We start from the raw sequence: 17288 nt of genomic DNA, 5'->3' as shown, positions 1-17288 counted from the left end.
AGCATTTTCTCATGTATCTGTTGGCTGCCTGAATATCTTCCTTAGTGAAATGTGTGTTCATATCCTTTGCCCACTTCTTGATTGGGTTGTTTGTCTTTTTGTGGTTGAGTTTTGACAGAATCATGTAGATTTTAGAGATCAGGTGCTGGTCTGAGATGTCATAGCTGAAAATTCTTTCCCAGTCTGTAGGTGGTCTTTTTACTCTTTTGGTGAAGTCTTTAGATGAGCATAGGTGTTTGATTTTTAGGAGCTCCCAGTTATCGGGTTTCTCTTCATCATTTTTGGTAATGTTTTGTATTCTGTTTATGCCCTGTATTAGGGCTCCTAAGGTTGATCCTATTTTTTCTTCCATGATCTTTATCGTTTTAGTCTTTATGTTTAGGTCTTTGATCCACTTGGAGTTAGTTTTTGTGCATGGTGTGAGGTATGGGTCCTGTTTCATTCTTTTGCAAATGGATATCCAGTTATGCCAGCACCATTTGTTAAAAAGACTATCTTTTCCCCAATTGACTGACACTGGTCCTTTGTCAAATATCAGCTGCTCATACGTGGATGGATTTATATCTGGGTTCTCAATTCTGTTCCATTGGTCTATGTGCCTGTTGTTGTACCAGTACCAGGCTGTTTTGACTAAAGTACCAGGCTGTTTTGACTACTGTAGCTATATAATAGGTTCTGAAATCAGGTAGGGTGAGGCCTCCCACTTTCTTCTTCTTTTTCAGTAATGTTTTGCTTATCCGGGGGTTCTTTCCCTTCCATATGAAATTAGTGATTTGTTTCTCTATCCCCTTAAAGTATGACATTGGTATTTGGATTGGAAGTGCGTTATATGTATAAATGGCTTTTGGTAGAATAGACATTTTTACTATGTTAAGTCTTCCTATCCATGAGCAGGGTATGTTTTTCCACTTAAGTATGTCCTTTTGAATTTCTTGTAGCAGAGTTTTATAGTTTTCTTTGTATAGGTCTTTTACATCCTTGGTAAGATTTATTCCTAAGTATTTTATCTTCTTGGGGGCTACTGTGAATGGTATTGATTTGGTTATTTCCTCTTCGGTGTTCTTTTTGTTGATGTAGAGGAATCCAAGTGATTTTTGTATGTTTATTTTATATCCTGAGACTCTCCCAAACTCTTCTATTAGTTTCAGTAGTTTTCTGGAGGATTCCTTAGGGTTTTCCATGTATATGATCATGTCATCTGCAAATAGTGATAGCTTTACTTCCTCCTTACCAATCTGGATACCCTTCATTTCTTTGTCTAGCCTAATTGCCCTGGCTAGGACTTCAAGTACGATGTTGAATAAGAGCGGTGATAAAGGGCATCCTTGTCTGGTTCCCGTTCTCAAGGGAAATGCTTTCAGGTTCTCTCCATTTAGAGTGATATTGGCTGTTGGCTTTGCATAGATGCCCTTTATTATGTTGAGGAATTTTCCTTCAATTCCTATTTTGGTAAGAGTTTTTATCATAAATGGGTGTTGAACTTTGTCAAATGCCTTTTCTGCATCTATTGATAAGATCATGTGGTTTTTATCTTTTGTTTTATTTATGTGATGGATTACATTAATGGTTTTTCTGATATTAAACCAGCCTTGCATACCTGGTATAAATCCCACTTGATCAGGGTGAATTATTTTTTTGATGTGTTGTTGGATTCTATTCGCTAGAATTTTGTTGAGGATTTTTGCATCTATGTTCATGAGGGATATAGGTCTAAAATTTTCTTTTTTTGTAATGTCTTTACCTGGTTTTGGTATCAGGGAGATGGTAGCTTCATAGAATGAGTTGGGTAGTATTCCGTCTTTTTCTATGCTTTGAAATACCTTCAATAGTAATGGTGTTAAGTCTTCTCTGAAGGTTTGGTAGAACTCTGCAGTGAAGCCGTCTGGGCCAGGGCTTTTTTTTGTTGGAAGTTTTTTGATTACCGTTTCAATCTCTTTTTTTGTTATGGGTCTATTTAGTTGTTCTACTTCTGAATGTGTTAGTTTAGGTAGGTAGTATTGTTCCAAGAATTTAACCATTTCTTCTAGGTTTTCAAATTTGTTAGAGTACAATTTTACGTAGTAATCTGAAATGATTCTTTTAATTTCATTTGGTTCTGTTGTGATGTGGTCCTTCTCATTTCTTATTCGGGTTATTTTTTTCCTTTCCTGTATTTCTTTAGTCAGTCTGGCCAATGGTTTATCAATTTTGTTAATTTTTTCAAAGAACCAGCTTTTGGCTTTGTTAATTCTTTCAATTGTTTTTCTGTTCTCTAATTCATTTAGTTCAGCTCTAATATTTATTATTTGTTTTCTTCTGGTGCCTGATGGATTCTTTTGTTGCTCACTTTCTATTTGTTCAAGTTGTCGGGACAGTTCTCTGATTTTGGCTCTTTCTTCTTTTTGTATGTGTGCATTTATCGATATAAATTGGCCTCTGAGCACTGCTTTTGCTGTGTCCCAGAGGTTTTGATAGGAAGTATTTTCATTCTTGTTGCTTTCTAAGAATTTCCTTATTCCCTCCTTGATGTCTTCTATAACCCAGTCTTTTTTCCGGAGGGTATTGTTCATTTTCCAAGTATTTGATTTCTTTTCCCTAGTTTTTCTGTTATTGATTTCTAGCTTCATTGCCTTGTGGTCTGAGAAGATGCTTTGTAATATTTCGATGTTTTGGATTCTGCAAAGATTTGTTTTATGACCTAATATGTGGTCTATTCTAGAGAATGTTCCATGTGCACTAGAAAAAAAAGTATATTTTGCAGCAGTTGGGTGGAGAGTTCTGTATAAGTCAATGAGGTCAAGTTGGTTGATTGTTGTAAGTAGGTCTTCCGTGTCTCTATTGAGCTTCTTACTGGATGTCCTGTCCTTCTCCGAAAGTGGTGTGTTGAAGTCTCCTACTATAAATGTGGAGGTGTCTATCTCACTTTTCAGTTCTGTTAAAATTTGATTTATGTATCTTGCAGCCCTGTCATTAGGTGCGTAAATATTTAATATGGTTATGTCTTCCTGATCAATTGTCCCTTTTATCATTATATAGTGTCCTTCTTTATCCTTTGTGGTGGATTTAAGTCTAAAGTCTATTTTGTCAGAAATTAATATTGCTACTCCTCTTCTTTTTTGTTTATTGTTTGCTTGATATATTTTTTTCCATCCTTTGAGTTTTAGTTTGTTTGTGTCTCTAAGTCTAAGGTGTGTCTCTTGTAGGCAGCATATAGATGGATCGTGTTTCTTTATCCAGTCCGTGACTCTCTGTCTCTTTATTGGTGCATTTAGTCCATTTACATTCAGCGTAATTATAGATAAATAAGTTTTTAGTGCTGTCATTTTGATGCCTTTTCATGTGTGTTGTTAGCCATTTCATTTTTCCGCATGCTTTTTTGTGCTGAGACGTTTTTCGTAGTAGCTTGTGAGATCCTCATTTTCATAATGTTTAACTTTGTGTTTGTTGAGTCGTTACGTTTTTCTTGGCTTTTTTCTTGAGTTATGGAATTGATATTCCTTTTTGTGGTGACCTTATTATTTACCCCTATTTTTCTAAGTAAAAACCTAACTTGTATCCTTCTATATCGCCTTGTATCACTCTCCATCTGGCAGTTCAATGCCTCCTATATTTAGTCCCTCTTTTTGATTATTGTGATCGTTTATCTATTGATTTCCATGATTTTCTGTTATGTGTATTATTTTGTTCATTTATTTATTTTTTAGAATGTCTTAATTTCTTTGTTTTTGTGCTTTCCCTATTTGAGTTGCATTGATATCAGGACATTCTGGTTTGTGACCTTGTATTGTGCTGGTACCTGATATTATTGGTCATCCGGCCAAACAATCTGCTTTAGCATTTCTTGCAGTCTTGGTTTAGTTTTTGCAAATTCTCTAAAGTTGTGTTTATCTGTAAGTATCTTAATTTCTCCTTCATATTTCAGAGAGAGTTTTGCTGGATATATGATCCTTGGATGGCAGTTTTTCTCCTTCAGTGCTCTGTATACGTCGTCCCATTCCCTTCTTGCCTGCATGGTTTCTGCTGAGTAGTCTGAACTTATTCTTATTGATTCTCCCTTGAAGGAAACCTTTCTTTTCTCCCTGGCTGCTTTTAAAATTTTCTGTTTGTCTTTGGTTTTGGCAAGTTTGATGATAATATGTCTTGGTGTTTTTCTTTTTGGATCAATCTTAAATGGGGTTCGATGAGCATCTTGGATAGATATCCTTTCGTCTTTCATGATGTCAGGGAAGTTTTCTGTCAGGAGTTCCTCAACTATTTTCTCTGTGTTTTCTGTCCCCCCTCCCTGTTCTGGGACTCCAATCACTCGCAAGTTATCCTTCTTGATAGAGTCCCACATGATTCTTAGGGTTTCTTCATTTTTTTTAATTCTTTTATCTGTTTTTTTTTTTTTTCAGCTATGTTGGTGTTGTTTCCCTGGTTCTCCAGAAGTCCCAGTCTACATTCTAATTGCTTGAGTCTGCTCCTCTGACTTTCTATTGCGTTGTCAAATTCTGTAATTTTATTGTTAATCTTTTGGATTTCTACATGCTGTCTCTCTATGGATTCTTGCAACTTATTAATTTTTCCACTATGTTCTTGAATAATCTTTTTGAGTTCTTCAACAGTTTTATCAGTGTGTTCCTTGGCTTTTTCTGCATTTATCCTAATTTCATGTGTGATATCTTTAAGCATTCTGTAAATTAGTTTTTTATATTCTGTATCTGATAATTCCAGGATTGTATCTTCATTTGGGAAAGATTTTGATTCTTTTGTTTGGGGGGTTGGAGAAGCTGTCATGGTCTGTTTCTTTATGTGGTTTGATATGGACTGCTGTCTCCGAGCCATCACTGGCAAACTAGATTTTCCAGGTAATCAGCTAAAAAAAATGCAGTCAGATCCCTATCTGAATTCTCCCTCTGGCTCCGGGTATTCGGATGTTAATGGAGCCGCCTGGGGAGGGTGGGGGAGGGGTCAGAGAGCTAGGAGTGTAGCACCACAGAATATAGAGCTGAACACCGCGTTCACGCTCCGCCCCCGTCCGCCAAAATCCGGGCGGGACGGGTCCCTGGCTGGGATGTGGCTTTCCCCGCTCCGAGACCAGTCACTTCCTCCCGGGAACTTCTCCCTCCGGTGCGCGGCACTGCTCACGTGAACTGGGTGGGCGTTTCCCGCAGGAACGGGTGGGCCCGCCCCCAGGGTCTATTCAGGCGAATATAATTGGGCCCCGCGGTCACGCCCCGCCGCGCGCGTGCCCAAATCCCAGCGGGACGACTTCCCGGCTGGGACGCTGCTTACCCCGCTTGGGGACCAGTCACTTCCTCCCGGAGACTTCCCCTTCTGGAGCGCCGCACTGCATGCGCGAATTGGGTGGGCGTCACCCGCACGACCAGGTGGGCCCGCCCCCTGGGTCAGTTCAGGGGAATATAATTGGACCCCGCGCTCATGCCCCGCCCGCGTGCGCGCCCAAATCCCAGCGGGACGGCTCCCCTGCTGGGGCGCTGCTTTCCCCGCTCAGAGACCAGTCACTTCCTCCCGGGGACTTCTCCCTCCGGTGCGCCGTGCCACACGCGCGGACTGGGTGTGCGTCCCCCCGCACGAACGTGTGGGCCCCGCCCCGGGGTCGCTTTAGGGAAATATAGCTGACCCCCCCCAACACCCCGCCGGCTTCCTGCCAAACTCCCGGCGGGACGGCTTCCCGGCTGGGACGCTGTTCTCCCCACTCCCAGATCAGTCACTGCCTCCCAGGTGCTTCTCCCTCCGGCTGCGCCGCTACGCCACCCGCGCCAACCAGCTAGACTTCCTCCTGGGATGGGTTCGGGGGGGAAGGGCTGGGCCCCCCTTCTGTGCCGTCTGCCCCCCTGGGCTCTGCCCCAGATCGGGCTCCGAAGGTCACCTGCCTGGTACGCTGGCTCCTAGTTCTGAAAACGGTCGCTGTCTGCCCGTATTTGTTCGTTTTCCATCTCTAAGTCTGTGCTTGTTGTTCAGAGTTCATAGATTGTTATGTATGTGATCGATTCCCTTGTTTTTCCGAGTCTTTGTTGCAAGAGGGCTCCACGGTAGCGTCCACCTAGTCCGCCATCTTGGCCCCGCCTCCATACTTTTATTTTTTTAATAAATTACTTTTCCTTTGTTTCTCCAGTATATTGTAGCTAAGAAAATAATGTTAATTTAAAAAATATGTACTGGTAGGTTTTATTTTCTGTGTATTTCTTTTCAGGAAGGTAAAGTATTTGTTAACAACAGGAGGCACTGGGCTTGAGGGAATTACAAACTTGAGAGCTTGAGAAAAATGATCTAGCAGCTGTGTGCAAGAGGGCTTATATCAGAGAGATTTAACTTAAAAAAACTAAATAACTAGGAAAATGATCGACCTACTGAAGGAACAGCGACCTGTAAGTCGGAATCGACTCGACAGCAGCGGGTTTGGTTTTTTTTTTTTTTTACTGAGGGAATAAGAAGGGGAAAAACAGTTCATCTTGTGAAGAAAATGCAAAGTTTCGTCTTGGATATACAGAATTTCACCATTATCATCACTTAATAGTAATTGGACATGTGCTGAACATGGAGACTGTAAAGATTTGAGAAAAGTTCCTGATTCTCAGGCAGAAGACAGAAATTAGAGACCTCAGAAGCTGAACATCAGTCACTAAGCATCAAACAAGTGGGGCACTTCCTGAAACTGAAGGCCTGATTCTACCCCTCAATCCTATACCTTGAGGTGTGGATACTCCCCCAGGAACACAGAGGCAGTAGCATGGAATCAATAAGAGCTCCTTGGTGACATGCACATGGTCTGCAATGTCCTGTGACAAGCAAAGGAGGAGGACTATACCACCTGAAAGGCTCTCAGGGGTAAGGAGGTGACTGGGGAGATGGAGGATTGCTGCTGAAGCTCCCACAAGCCCAGGCACCCTGCTCACCTGGGACCTGGCTGAGTTAAACACAGGCACTGCTGCCTTGTCTCTGAGGTTTTCTTCCTGGAGAAGGGCTGGCCCCTGGGGAGCAGGCCCTGTGGGTGAAGGAGACAAAAGTCCTGGGTAAGACACAATGGCCTTTAGGAGTGTCCTTTGTGGGGACTCAGCCTCCCAAACTTTTTTATGTTTGTTAAACACACAAGAACTAAGACGAAGAGGAGACAAGGTTTCTACACCCTCAGATCTTCAGACCATTTGAGACAGAGCATCACAACTATTTTCATTCTCTCGGGAGCTCTAAAACTTTAAGGATACCCACCCACAAAACTGTGTGGAGTTTATGAACTCATGAGGTGCTTTACAGCTGTCCATTTTCACATACATGAAGAAAAATAAAAAAACATGTTGCCCAAAAGCAAAGATGAGAAGGCAGGAAGGGACAGGAAAACTAGATGAATGGACATGTAGAACCTACGGTAGAAAGGGAAAGGCAAAAAGTGCTGACATACTGCAGGGATTATAACCAATATCACAAAACAACGTGTGTACAAATTTTTGAATGGGAAACTAATTTGCACTGCAAACTTTCACCTAAGCACAATTAAAAAAAAAACATGAAAAGAATGAGAGGGGAGGAAGAAGCTGATGAGAAAGAAAAGATCAAGCAGAGAACAAAGAAATGGAAGAAAAGTAGAAGAGAGCAGAAAGATGAGACAAAGGGGGAAAAGGAAAGCAAAAAAGATAAAGGTGAAAAGAAAGGAAAGGAAATACAAAGAGAGAGGGAAAAAAAAGATGTTAGGCATGAGCTAGGAGCACCTTTAAGAATCTTCCATGTTGGGAGCTGCTGATCCCAAAGGAACCAATAATAATCAAAACAGTGACGATGCCCACACAGTGCCAGGCACTGCACTACTGGAATAAAGCTTGCTAGAAGTAACAGCCTTGCCCCTAACTGACTGTCACTACTAACCTCCCCACAATGCACACACACCAAATCCAACAGCTTAAAAAATACAGTGTAAAGCAAGTCTTCTGGCAGAGAAAAGGGCAAAGAGTTGGGGAAGGGAAAGGGTGGCAACAGAAATAGAAGGGGGCAAAGACATAATGCAGTGAGGAAAGAGGTCAAAGAGAATGGAAACGTGAGAGAGCAAAGGCCACATCAGACCTTGTGCTTGCTCCTTAACCTCCTTCTGAGTTAAGCCTGAGAAAGAGGCAGAGGGATGTTTTCAAATGTATGAAAGCTCATTTTAAACATCATGCTGCTCCACTGCTCTCACCTCTGCCAAACAGAACCGGAGAAAATGGTGAAAAATGCAATAAACCAGATGATATCCCAAGGTGCCTTCTTCTCCATCAATATACCTAAACACTTTACAAGTTTGACACTAAGAGTCAATCACAATTGAGCATTAACAGATTAGTGAAAATAAAGGACTCAAGTTTTCCTTTTAAATCTTGTATTTCACGACAGGTAAGAATGAAATAGCACACACACAAAAATAATACAATCACTATAAATGATGTTTTTGATTAAAAAATAAAGACTTCGATGGCATACAACTTTTTAATGATTAAGTCCATATTTCCTGGTTCAAATTTAAAGATATGGCTCCAGTTGATCATTCCATTCCCTCCAGCCAGCACTTCCCTGAACAAACCCTACCTTCTAGCCACATAGGAAACAGCCTGGAAGGGAAGGATGCACGTATGCCTGGGAAATTGATCTTCAGTTTATCTGGTGTCCAGGTGACCGAAGAAACGTGCCTGGGTTATAACTAGCTGTTTGTACCTGATAGGCAAGCAGGCCCTTAGCCGGAGTCTCCAGAATACTTGGGAGGGGTTACGAAGATATAAGGATATTCGTCTGGAGCAAAAGAGAAAGAAGGAAACCAAAGACTCAAAGAAGAAACTAGTCTACAGGACTAACAGTCTACACGAACAACAGCTTCACCTACCTGGAGACCAGAAGAACTAGATGATACCTGGCTATCACTACTGACCGTTCCGCCCAGGGACACAATAGATGGTCTGGACAGAATGCGAGAAAAATGTAGAACAAAACTCAAATTCCTAAAAAAAAGGTCCAGTCTTACCAGACCAGGAGAGACTAAAGGAACCCCCAAGACTATCACCCTGGGATATCCTTTAAACTGGAACTCAAACCACTCCTGGATGTCACCTTTCAGCCAAATGACAGATTGGCTCATAAAATAAATAATATCACCTGTAAGTACTGTGCTCCTCTAAATCACCATCTAAATGAAACCGAACAGTAAACATTTACCCTAGACTAAAGATGAGAAGGTAAGGGGGAACAGGGAAGCTAGGTTAATGGAAACAGAACAACTAAAATGGAAATAATGAGAATGGTGACACACTGTGAAAAATGTAACCGACATCACTGAACAATAAGCACATAAATTGTTAAATGAGAACCTAATTTGCTATATAAACTCTCACCAAAAACACAATTAAAAAAAAAAGAAAAAGACATAAGGAGTTCCTGTATGGTGCAAACGGTTAATGCGCTTGGCTGCTAACTGAAAGGTTGGAGGTTTCAGTCCACCCAGCCAGAGGCGCCTTGGAAGAAAGGCCCTGCCATCTACTTCTGAAAAATCAGGGTATGGAGGACAGTTCTACTCTGACACACACGGGGCTGCCGTGAGTAAAAACAGACTTGCTGGTAACTAGTTTTTCTGTATTGTTTTAAATTTTTTTTTTTTTTTAATCTAGGAGGATATAAAGTGCACTTGGAAATGAAAAGGAGAGCTTCCAAGGGAACCAGAGAGCATCCTCACCCCCATCACACATACCACTGCAGTGGTGCATTCTCATGGTGGCTTAGAGAGCTAAGGGAAGCCATCCCTCTTCCTGAGATAATGCCACTGGGGTCCAGCTCTGCATAGCCATTTCATGTAGTTTTTAAGCCTTCATTTAAAGGATGTTGTATCTTTCAACTGCTGTTATCTTTCTGTCAATTACCACAACCTTTGTGACAACCAGTCTCCTCCATTTTCCATTATCCCCTTTCCTCCAATCAAAATGAAATGAAATCCCTTTCAGTAAATATGTTTAGCAACTCATAGGTAAAAAGGAATGCTTACCCACTCCCATTTCTGCTCCATTCCAAATCCTGCCATCCTTCAAGGCTCAGTGCCAGGTCCACCCCTCCACAGAAACTTTCCTTGACCCCCAAGAACACAGGGGTCTCTATTCCCTCTAAATTCTTCACATAAATAAAAACACTTGGGGCTCCATGTGGTAGTGGTTTTTAGTAACTGAAGAAATGTGACAGAACCATCAGCTATGTAAGTAGGGAAATATCAAGCTCTATTTATGCTGCAATGGGTAAATATCACAAATAATCTGAAACCTGTATGTATCATTCTATCTCCCGCTAATGTTTCCATACCGTTTATTATGTGAGCCACTTATTCTGCACTTAGCATTAAAACATCAATATTCATAGATCACCAACGTAGATATTCTAAACTATGAACCTCCTGAAATTATATGCAGAATTTTGGATGTACATGCATCTGCCAGAGAAGAAAGAATTCCCTTGAAAGAATTGGTAGTGCTCCTTACACAAAGGTTAAAAACACTCACTATGGGGTTCTAAGATCTCCTCTTTGAACTGTGTACTGTCTGTTCTCCCCAGTCAGCCAACAGACTGCAGACTACAGACTTTGAATTCTTTGTATGGTTTATCCCACTGTCAGGGGCCTATACAAAGCTGAAATGTAGCCAGTATTTGGGGAGGTTTATCTAGAAATGAAGCCTGGATGTGGGGAGAGCTCTGCAGAGAGGATGGTGTACTTCAAAGGGACAGAAGGGCAGAACCTGTTTAAGCCTAAATAACCATCTTTAAAATGGTGGAAAGATTAGAGGCAGGGAAGAGAATGAAGAAAATGTTACTATGGGAGAAATGGTAAGTTTGTGGAAAGCTACCACATAAATCTCTAAAATGTCCTCAAATATAGAATTGAAAATGTAGAATGGAGAGAGGTAGTAGAGAGAGAGTTTTGGTCAGAGGGTCAGGGGACTTAAATTCTAGAAGCAGCTCTGCCTCCGTTAAGCCTGGGCAGAGCATTTATGAGCTCTGGGTTTTGGTTTCCTACTATTAATTGAAGGTGTTGGACAAGATGATCTTAGAATTCCAACATTTTACAATTCCGTATGTTTTTAAAAACTTGCTTACCTACAGGGCTAGGCAAAAATAGATAAATAAAAAAGACAACAACTTGAGGGTACAGATAAGACTATGAACCAGTCGGTGGTCTTACTGCAATGTCCCCACTAAACTCACCCTCTGGCACTCACCACTCACTTCTTGGAAGTGGATCTCTGGAGGTTCATACTTCAGGGTGGTTACTTCAGGCAGGAGCTGGAGGTGCTGACACTCCAAAGAGGCTCCTTGGTATTCGGTCACTGCTAGATGCATGTCCTGTCCTTGAATGTAGACTGAGGCCTGGGGACAAAAGACTCACCTTGAAAGGGTATCTTAGTAGGAACTGGACCTAACAGCAGTTAGGGAAATTGCCAAGTGGACACAAGACGAGACCCATTTAATCGTTTAAAGAACCAGAGTGTAAGACAGAGTAGAAAGAGAGAGACATGCATTCATTTGGCAAATACTGACTGCATACCTACTAAGAGGCAAGCCCTGTTCTAGGTGCTGGGGTTACAATGAAGAACCAGTTAGAGAAGACAGGTAAAGGACTCCCTGCTTGGAAAAAAACAAAAACAGATGGCTGCTTGAACTAGTGGGCGAAAGTTCGTTGAGGAATAGGATACACTCAACGTATCTCCCACAGATTATTTATTAATGCAAAGGGGAAAATACAAATTTTACAGTGGAGACATCTGACAGATCCTACCCTAACGTCACCAGTAATGGGACAAACCATCATCACATGTCTCCTGATGTGATGCACTGAGGTGAACACAACATACTTCAGTAGCATTCTAGCAAAAATGCACAACTTGAATCTAACCATGAGAAAATATAAGACAAACGCAAATTGAGGAGCATTCTACAAAATAACTAGCTACGCTCTTCAAAAACATCAAAGTCACTGACAGACAGGAATTACTCCACATTAAAGGAAACTAAAGAATCACATCGACTGCATCATGTGACGCTAGATTGTACCCTGGTTTGGGGCATGGGGGGGTGGGGGGAGATTGCTAAAAAGAACATTACTGGCATAATATGGCCAAATTTGAACAAGGACTATAATTTAGATGATAGCATCATAACAACTTTAAGTTCCCTAAATTTGATAGTTGTATTCTGGTTATTCAGGAGAATGTTTTTGTTCTTAGGAAATACATACTGAAATGTTTAGAAGGAAAGGGGTATGCTGTCTGCAACTAACTGTCCCATGGTTCAGGAAAAAAATATGTGTGTGCGCGTGTATATACACATACAGTTCAGCAGTAGAATTCTCGCCTTCTGTGCAGGACACCCAGGTTCGATTCCTGGCCAATGTGCAGCCACTACCTGTCCGTCTGTGGAGGCTTGTGTGTTGCTATGATGCTGAACAGGTTTTAGCGGAGCTTCCAGACTAAGATGGACTAGGAAAAAAGCCTGACGATCTGCTTCTGAAAAACCAGCCAACGAAAACCTTATCGACCACAATGATCCCACTGTGCATGGAGTCGCCATGAGATGTGGGCCAGCTCAACAGCAGTAAACAACACCAACAACATAGACATCTATATATAAAGCCATTGCCATCAAGTCAATTCCAACTTACAGCTACCCTACAGGACAGGGTAGAACTGCCCCATAGGGTTTCCAAGGCCGTAATCTTTATGGAAGTAGGCTGCCACATCTTCCTCCCGCAGACAGCCACCCACCTTTTGGTTTGCAGCTGAGAGGTTAACCACTGCACCACCAGGGCTTCTTCATATACATATGCAGTTCCTGGACTACGAGAATGAGTTCCAAACATTTAAGTTGATACAGTTAGGTTACATACGGTTCGTATCACACATCAGTTAGTTGAATGTTTGTCTTTGTATATAGTGTACCTTCCTATGCCTAAAAAAATTAAAGAAACACTTCCAGATACACTAAAACATCTTTAACATAATAATACAGTAATAATAATGTTTTGATGTGGGTTGCAAACTAGTATTAGTGCCTGTTACTACAAACCATTGTATATGCCTTGAATTTTTAATATAAGAGGCTTTATAGGGGTTGGTTCATAACCAGTGGGATGTTCGTAACCCTGGGACTGCCTCCTGTGTGTGTGTGTGTGTATATACACATACGTGTGTGTATGTAAATATAAAGACAAAAAAGTACATGCACAAGTGCATTATGGGGCATCATGAAACAAATGTTAACAACTAGCAAATCTAGGTGAATGGGAGTTCTTTGTACTATTTTCCCAATGCTTCTATAAGTTAAAGTTATTTCAAAATAAAAAGTTAAAAAATTACAAGATAAATGTTCCCCCATTTCTTCTCCCATAGCACCACAACATTCTCTTCCCACCTGTTGTCCCATGTCTCCATGTTCTGCCTCTAGATTTTCCAGCGCTGTCACCACCTCCTCTCCACTCTCCAGATGATACACTTGCGCGCAGACCTGAAGCTCCTTGGGCAGGATGGCCAAGAACTGCTCTAGCACCAACAGCTCCAGGATCTGCTCTTTGGTGTGTGTTTCTGGCTTTAGCCATCGACGGCAAAGTTCTCGGAGTTGAGCCAGGACCTCACGGGGCCCAGAAGCCTCATGGTAGCAGAACTGCCGGAAGCGCAGGCGGCAAACCTCCCGAGTGTGGGAGCTGCTCTCCTGTAAGCCACATGCCTGTTCCCATGTGGGATCTTCCTCCTTCACTTTCACAAGGCCTTCTTCATCTTCAGGAGCAGGGCCTGAAGCTTCATACATGTTAAGCTTAGATGCTAGAACAGGGATCACTTGACTGTGGTTTACAGTTCAGAAATGTTTTTCTAAATGTCTATCTGAGGCATGAGAATGTGTCAGTAACATGAAAATTACAAGAGCTTCAAAACGCTACACCACATGGTAATATTTTTGTCCCCACAGTAGGTCATGTTCAAAAGCTGAGCCCGTTTGCCTATCTTTATCAGTGAAATTAATCAGAAGTACATCTTCAACCCTGAGGGGGTCCAGCCAAGAGCTAAAGGATGTGAAATATGAGGGAAGAAGGGCTTATTAGACTTTTAAGAGTGCTTGAGCAGTTTACATTTTAGCTAGGAAAGGGAGATAACTTTACTCATGAAGGAGCCAGGTGGCTACCTGCATGACAGATACTATATTCTCAAAGTCATCTATCTCTGTGTATCTCTCACTGAATATTCCACCTCAAATGTAGGTACAGTAGACTATTTCCAAAGATGACTGAAATTATAACGTCTACCCCCAAATATCTTTTGTAATGAGATTTTGCCACTGTTCACATCAAAAGGTGAGTCTATTTCTCCTTCCCTTGAATCTGTGCTGGATTATGACTTATTTCCACCAATAAAATGTGACAAAAATGACATTATAAGAGGAAGTGGCCTTATAACTCTTGGCACACTGCCATGAGACTGCCATACTGTGAGGAAGCCCAAGCTAGTCATGCAGAGTAGTCATGTGGATGAGAGCCAAGGTGCCCCAGTCAATACCCAGGAGAACCTAGTCCCCAGCTGAGCCACCAGCTGAATGCAGGCATAGAAGTAACTCTAGGTGAGACCACAGCAGTGGAACTGCCCAATTAACCCACAGAATCAGGAGAAATAATAATAAGTTTTTATTTATTTTTTATGTTCTTATGCAACAATACATGACTGGAACAGTAGACATGCTTCAAGTTATTTTGTTCTTTCTCCTCACTTTCTCTTTTTGTGATCTCATCAATCACAATTTCAGTACATTGCCATCTCAAGAACACTCAAATCTATGTCTAGCTCCAACTTGTCTTTCACACTCCAGACCCACATCTCGAACTGCCAGCGGGATACCTCCAGCTATAGGCCTCTCCTGCCCCACAATTTCAACATACCCCCAAACTAGAGTCCTTTCAAAGCTGCACTTGCTTTGTATTTCTCCATTTTTATTGATGTCACTACCATCTTCCATGCTCTCAGGCTTGAAACCGGTTCCTATACCCAATCACTCTGAGTCTAGTCAATTCTTTCTCCCAAAATGCCTCTTGTAGCCATTCCTCCTTTTTATTCTCTTATTATTATCATTTACATTCACTATTACAATAATTTTTTGTGTGATATTACTGACTTACCCCACAATCAATTGTTAAATGAAAACCAAACCAGTTGCCATCCAGTCAATTCCAACCCATAGCAACCCATGTATGTCAGAACAGAACTGTGCTCAACAACGTTTTCAACAGCTCATTTTTCAGAAGCAGATCGCCAGGCCTTGCTTCCAGGTGCCTCTGGGTGGACTCAAACCTTAACCCTTCAACCTTTCTACTAGCAGCCCAGCATCTGAGCCACCCATAAACTCCAAAACCAGTTGCCAGGGAGTTTAATTCTGACTCATGGCAACCCTATGGTGTCAGAATAAAACTGCACTCGATTACTATTTTCTAAATCCCAATTCTGACTGTATTCAACAATGCCTCAAGGGGGGAAAAAAAAAAGGTTTCAATTGCTCCTCACTGAACTAACTAAATTCAAACTCTCTAGAACGCAATTTTAGGCATCCCAGGATGTGATCTTTACTGGGTTTTGCTGGTTTGTTTGTCACTCCATAAAAATTTACTGAACACCTCACTGTTTTCCATGCATAAGGCTAACCCTGGAATAAAAACAGAATCCCTACCTTCAAGGAAACCAAAGTCTTCCCAAACTCCTCATGCCACTACTGTGGGGACTACTCAGTTTTCTCCACCTGCCTTGTAGTTTATGGCCAGGACTGCTCTTCTGACAGGGTAAATTCCCAAGGCCCCGAGCAAATGCCACCTCCTCCGTAAAACTTTTCCTAGCCACCTATTCTGCCCTCTAAGCCACAATGGTGGAGATGGGATGTTCCCATGGAAAAGTAAGCCCAGTCCTAACGCACCTCTCATTTCCTCTCGTATTCCTGACATCCCCCTCTTTTCCCGACTGCCAAGGAGGAATAAGCTTACTTGAGGACCGGGGTTTATCTCTGCATGGCCTCTACATGCCCGACACGTACCTGGTATTCAACAAATATCGGTGAACTTCTTGGTGAGCGCACACAGACGTATACGAGATGCCAGCGGCCAAGACACTCTAGGCGGCCCGGAATGTATCTCACTGAGATTGCACCCCAGGATCTAGCGCAGAGTCTGGCACACCATGGACACTCAATAATGCTTGTCTAATTGCTGGTTAACGGACCAGAGGTTCAGCGAAAGTGTACAACAAAGATATGCCCGGCCTCGCGAAAGGCTCCCGCGCTGCCCGCGGCGCCGCTGGGTCCGGAGTCCCCACACACCTGTAGGTGCAGGCCGGCCTCTGGGAGCCAGGGCCGCGGCGCCTCGCAGAGCCGGCGGGTCTCGCCAGCACTTCCAGCAGCCGCGGGCCAGGGGGCCGAGGGCTTTTCCTCGCACCGCCGGGGTGCCCCCGGAGACGCCCCGGGCCCCGGCCCGCCGTCCCGCCTCGCAGGCCCAGCCCCGCGCGGGCGGCGGAGTCGCGGCGTCCAGCGGGTCCCGCGCCGCTCTATGAGCGCAGCCGCTCGTCTCTCTGGTGCGCCTGGCGCGCGGGCAGGAGGCTACCAGGGCAGTCTGGCCCGGTCAGGGTCCGCCTCGCACCCTCTCTCCCACTCCTTCGGGCGCCCGCTGACTCTCCGAAGGTTCCCCGGGGCCCCTTCACACTAGAGTGAGAACGATTCGAAATCCTGACAGAGCAAGGCTTGCAGCTGACGGCCGGGACCTGGGAGGCAGACGCTGGTGGGCGGAAGGGGCCGGGAGAGACGCAACGCACTTCCCGCCTCGCCCAGGCCTCCCTCAGCCCCCAGAACCCAGCCCCCGGGGGTCGGACAAGCAGCTCACCTCGTTTATGTAAATCATTTCAGTTAAAAGCTCTTTATTTTAAACCAACAAGGTGGTAAAGACAAAACCGAGTCTCTGTTTGGGGTCCTCACGGGCTAGTAGTGTGGGACACGAATCAGTAATCAATTAAAATACAGCAAGCAGCAAAAATTAATTTAAAAAAATTTTACGGGTTGTGTATGTACAATAAAAACTCAACTAACATGGAGATAATGAAAAATAAATGTCCCACTCACCAGAGTTAACTATTTTCTGTGTATATCTTTCGAGGACCCTACCTACCACAAAGTAAACAAAGAAAACCAAACCCGTTATCAAGCTGATTCCTACTTACAGAGACCCTATAAAAAAAAAAAAATAGTACTCATAAATATTTGTTTAGTGAATAAGTATATATCCGTGCATTTTAAAATAT

The 17288-nt window shown here is 42.8% G+C and overlaps 1 protein-coding gene across 3 annotated transcripts in view; it reads right to left on the bottom strand.

Moving 5' to 3' along the window:
- The window catches only part of PGBD1 (piggyBac transposable element derived 1), a 30154-nt gene extending 13385 nt beyond the window's left edge, over window positions 1-16769 (bottom strand). The window contains exons 1-4 of one of the 3 annotated variants that reach the window (XM_049886146.1): window positions 16036-16769; window positions 13384-14029; window positions 11196-11343; window positions 6879-6967 (exon numbers count right to left, since the gene is read on the bottom strand). In XM_049886146.1, coding sequence (XP_049742103.1) covers window positions 6879-6967; window positions 11196-11343; window positions 13384-13776 — 630 coding nt within the window. In that variant the 5' untranslated portion in view covers window positions 13777-14029; window positions 16036-16769. Of the gene's footprint in view, window positions 1-6878; window positions 6968-11195; window positions 11344-13383 lie in introns of all 3 variants that reach the window. The other 2 variants (XM_049886161.1, XM_049886157.1) reach the window with 2 other exon arrangements.
- Window positions 16770-17288: the final 519 nt, after the last annotated feature.

The sequence above is a fragment of the Elephas maximus genome, chromosome 1 (assembly GCF_024166365.1).
Source record: "Elephas maximus indicus isolate mEleMax1 chromosome 1, mEleMax1 primary haplotype, whole genome shotgun sequence".
Lineage (NCBI taxonomy): Eukaryota > Metazoa > Chordata > Mammalia > Proboscidea > Elephantidae > Elephas > Elephas maximus.
The sequence above is the reverse complement of the archived record's forward strand: the minus strand, read 5'-3'. Positions and strand labels throughout refer to the sequence as shown.